At 39.7% G+C, this 5,086-nt stretch overlaps 1 protein-coding gene across 1 annotated transcript; it reads right to left on the reverse strand.

The window, feature by feature from the left end:
* Positions 1-1,548: 1,548 nt before the first annotated feature.
* LOC145997097 (solute carrier family 26 member 6-like) lies at positions 1,549-3,845 on the reverse strand. Its single transcript, XM_083133724.1, has one exon. It carries the CDS (start codon positions 3,840-3,842, stop codon positions 1,749-1,751), a length of 2,094 nt encoding a protein of 697 aa, XP_082989850.1. The 5' UTR covers positions 3,843-3,845; the 3' UTR covers positions 1,549-1,748.
* Between the last annotated feature and the right edge of the window lie 1,241 nt (positions 3,846-5,086).

Below are 5,086 nucleotides of genomic sequence, written 5' to 3' on the forward strand. Positions count from 1 at the left end.
CGTGGTGCTTCAAAAGACGTATATAAGATTGTAACAGGTGTCGAATCATGGATATATGCATATGAGCCGGAACGTAAACAGCAGTCGACTGTATGGGTGTTTCAAGATGAACCCAATCCAACAAAAGATGTTCACGCTCCAAGCACATCGCAACAAATGGTCGCCTGTTTTTTCGGGAAAACTGGTCATGTGGCAACTGTGCCTTTAGAGGAACGTAGAACGGTCAACTCTGAATGGTACACAACAATTTGTTTGCCAGAGGTCTTCGGTCAAATACGGAAAACAAACAAACGCCGTCGGATCATTCTTCATCAAGACAATGCCAGCTGTCACACATCTCGTCTAACAACCGACTTTAAGAACAGTCAAAAAATCGAATTGATGGGTCATCCGTCATACAGTCCTGATTTCGCACCCAATGACTTCTTCTTGTTCCCGAATGTCAAGAATAAATTGCGTGGACAACGATTTTCGTCTGCGGAAGACGCCGTTGATGCGTTCAAAAACCATATTATGGAGGTGTCTCAAGAAGATTGGAAAAACTGCTTTGACAAATGGTTCGAACGAATGCAAAAGTGTATTGGCCATAAAGGACAATACTTCGAAAAACAATAAAGCAGTTTTCAATGCCAAATTCCTGTTTTTCATTGTTAGGCTCAAAATATAAATAATGACCCTCGTATTGCATACTCTCATATACATTGTATTTGCGTCTTGCATAATAATACCGTATACAAAATTATGATTTAGAATTGTAATTGCATAGTGTGTTTTCCTTCCATGAATGGGTTTTAGGTGACAGTGCTGCTTATTAGGCTCTGAAATACGGGACGTTGCCAATCATTCCACTACGAGTGCAGTACGCTTGAGCGAGAGACACTCGAACGAGTTTCAGCGAGCGAAAGTAAATCCCATGCAGGACTCTAGTCTGCATCTAACTGCAATAGACATGTGACAATTTATCAAACCAAACAACATACGAAAGTTGAACTGAAGAAACATTTCAATAGAAATGATAAGTTAATTCCACTTACAAAACTATAAAAAATATTAAAAAAGACGTTAAAAACTGTACTTACGTATGCGAGTATGTTGTTCCTAATTTCCTTTCTTTAGAACTACGTTTTGGGGACTAACTAAATTGTTTCTACTAACCTGAAGAAGGGGATAGTTAGTCCCCGAAACGTAGTTCTAAAGAAAGGAAATTAGGAACAACATACTCGCATACGTAAGTACAGTTTTTAACGTGAATTTTTAACGTCTTTTTTTATATTCTGGAATTGTGAGTAATACGCACCAAACCTACAAATATGCTTACAAAACTAAACCTTATTTAACAACAATTTTTGTTTTGCAATTGTACAGTCACGGACACTTCTGTGTTGTAATGAAACCACTGACCATAAATGGTGTAGTTACAAGCCAGAAGTGTCCATGACTACACATCAAGTGGTACAATGAAATGTGAGAAAAAAAGAACAACATTTTCAGCACTGGAATCCTTAATATACAATATATGTTCAAATACAATTATTGAAATTGTTTTAGTTTACATTAATTATTAGAAAAATATGCATATATAAAATGTTGGATAGACATGCAATGACCCTTGCACCCTGAACAAAACAGTATTTTGCGGGAAATGTTTTCTCGTGTTCTAAAATTGAGGTACATAATAAAGATACACACGTCAAAAATTCTAAACATTTTTAGTAACTATTACACTCTTAATGTTGTTTCTTTGATTACTATGGAATGCTGTATTTGGCTGATTTTCTTGCATAACAAACAGCATCATGAACTGTTGGGAAGGAAAGCACTGATCTTGCATTTGGGAAGAAATATTTGTCCAGAGCTTCGTATGCTGGTCCTGAACAGCCACAAAGACAGCAACGTATGCTGAGATAAGAACATTTATCAGCTATATTCTTCAGCACTCCAACACCAACATCGTCCATGTAAGTGAGAGCTGAGAAATCAATGATTAGAAACCTTGTGCTTCTCGTGACAGTTCTTTCGTTCAAGGTTTCTAAACTTGTGTGAGGTGACCCTTCTTGACCAGGGAATGATTGTCTGAAGCTGTCGGAACCCAACTCTTCCATTGGCAACACTAGAGAACTGTTCACTTCACTGTCAGTTCGGGACTGACTCTGTCCATCAACGGTTTCGTTCATGAAGTCATCTATCAGATCGTAAACCTTATTACGGAATAACTCGGTTGTGAAGTAGAAAAGCATTCCGCAAAACTGGAAAATTTTTATTCCTTGGAGTTCTGTAGCCATCTTATACTTTGAAATGTCGAGGTACAGCTCGGTGTTCGGTACATGTCCCAGCACACAAAAATGAGGCACTGCTACTTGAAAGAAAGCCAGAGCCATAGTTAATGTTAGGCCTACCGTAAGCCCATAATCAATATCCAACAGGATGCACGAGATGTAGGTTCCAATCCAGAGAACTCCGTCCGAAGTCGATTGTCTCAAAATTCTAGGTAACACCTTGACGTTCAAAAGTACTTCTTTCAAAGCATTGACGACAATGCTTGCTAAGATGCACTGTGGGAGGGACTTCAGAAGTGGACCAATCCACAGTAACGTAGCAAGTATGGTCAAGGAAGTTACCAGCCCAGCAACTTGAGATCTTCCTCCGGTTTGTTCCTGAACGAAACTCCTGGACAGTGACCCTGAGATCGGTAGACAGTAGAAGAAGGCACCTACCAGATGACCCATGCCAAGTGCCAGCAGTTCTTGGTTCTCGTCAATCTTGTATTTGTTCTTTCGAGCGAAGATCATGGCCAATGAGATGTCTATGACGTATGATACTAAAGTGATCATTAAACTACTCTCGATCACTTGTGGAACCAAAGAAAGTGGTGGCATGGATGGCACTGGCATACCGGACGGAACGTTTCCTACAATTGATATCTTGTATTTGCCGTGGAGATCTATGTAATTTGATAGAAGTATTCCTCCTAAAATCATCAGCAGTTCCACCGGGATTGGTACTTTTGACACACCTCTCACAATGTCTTTCAAGTAAATATCGTTTGCAATAAGGATGGCAGTTGTGCATGTCGATATCATGACAGCGGTAGCATTAACAGACTCGATGTTAGATAATATGTCCAAGTATGTGTAAATAAGCCCAAAAACACCATCGAAAGAGCCAACTTGAATCCCTAGAATGTCTTTAATCTGTGCAGTCAGGACATGAACTGCAGCACCAGCAGTAAATGCATTCACAAATACTTCTGAAAAGAGGCTTGTCACGATCCCCAAATGGCATGCAAACATAATCAGCTGCATTACACCCACTGTCAGTGACAGGACAGCCCCAATTTGCATGGGCTCGTATCTTGTCGAATGGGTGACAAGCGTGCTATCTCCATTCCCCTTTTCCGAGACATTGTTAAGCGTAGTTACAACGTTCCCTACCATGATGAACAAGATTGCGAAAGGGCCTATGGATACGTGCCTTGAGGTTCCCAGAAGGCAATACACAAGAACAGGAAAGAAAGACATGTACAAACCAACAACAGGGGAAACTTGTGCCAGTGAGGAAAAAGCCAAACCTTGTGAAATACTCATGAATGCAACGGTAACGCCAGCAATAGCATCATTAACAAAATCAGCTCTGATGTTGTACTGAGGCAACCATTTTGCCATTGGTATAATTTCCTTCAGCTTGTTCTTATCACACCTTTTCATACATATCACTGGCCGTTTGCTATCAGATTTCACATACTTAAATTTCATGTTTACTGCATTTTGATCCATCACTGTACGTTCTACTTTGATTTTGCAGTTATCCATAACTTTGAAGTAAATGTTTATATGCATATGCATATTTCACTGATCGTTTCAAATCACAGAATAAATATTAAATATAAAAGAACAATCTCCAGAACATCTGAATCACACACAGAAGAATCAAAGATGTACACATTTGGTCATCTCTTGGTTACTTGTAGAAATCCATGCATGCAGATGACTTTTATCTAAACTGAAGAATGTGAAATGCTGCCACATTTCAACTTACATGTAAATTAAACGAGTGAATCAAGCAAAATTAGCCAGTGAGTGCTCATTTTGTTTAATGCAATATTAAAATAATGACAAAAGTATTCCTTTTTCGAGAGTTTACTAAAAATACACTCTCAATGTGTCTTCATTGATCCCTACACAGTTGAACAAAAAAGGTGGCCGCGGTGGCTCAGTCGGTAACGCGTCTGACTACCATGCTCAAGGTCCCGGGTTCGATCCCCGGCCGGTTCAAATCCGGGAACTTTTCTAACGGTGGAAGCGGCCCCGGCGCCTACCCAGCGTCGAATAATATGGGTACCTGGGGGAAACCCTGGGGGGTAAAGGCGGTCAGGGGCGTGATGCTGATCACATCACCCCCACTCACGACCGGATCAAGAAAGTGTGGGGCGTTACCCCCACACCCCCTATACGCCTTCATGGCGTGGTGCTATGCACAGGGGAACACTTTACCTTTACCTTTACAGTTGAACAAAACCACTCCACTGAACAATGTTATTGGACTTAAACAGCCACCAGCTGGAAAAATAAAGATTTATCTCCTAAGGTATGGTCACAACTAATTTATGGCATTCATTGGACACTCATATGACATAATTTTGTGTCACACTTACATTAACAAGAACTTGATATTTTGCTGAAGCTATGAACAGCACAAACATATGAATTTGTAGTAAAATTGAGCAAGACTACACATTTTATGTTTTATAGTTTTTCTGGACTTATAAATGTATATTTACATAGTGCACTATCCACACACACGTTCTGATCAAGTTACTACAAAGTAACACACTTACTTCTGAAGCAGGAATTTATCCAGTTTTTCATCTTGGGGGTCGGGTGTAAGGGTAAATTCAGAGCCAGAGTGACCATATAAATTGATCCTTTGTGAAAAAAAATGAGGGGGTGTTGGAATGTGTGTGTGTGTGTGTGTGTGTGTGGTTAAATCAGTTTTCAAGTAACTGAGTTACTTTTTTGTCAAGTAACTGCAAGTGTAACTCAGTTTTCTTTTAAAAGTAACTTTTGAAATGTGTTAATCCCACTGCAGT

The sequence above is a fragment of the Lepisma saccharinum genome, chromosome 13 (genome assembly GCF_977018435.1).
Source record: "Lepisma saccharinum chromosome 13, izLepSacc3.1, whole genome shotgun sequence".
Classification (NCBI taxonomy): domain Eukaryota; kingdom Metazoa; phylum Arthropoda; class Insecta; order Zygentoma; family Lepismatidae; genus Lepisma; species Lepisma saccharinum.

Bases quoted from the DNA above. Each gene is read 5' to 3' on its own strand.
- LOC145997097 (XM_083133724.1), bottom strand. From the start codon at position 3,842: ATGCATATGCATATAAACATTTACTTCAAAGTTATGGATAACTGCAAA.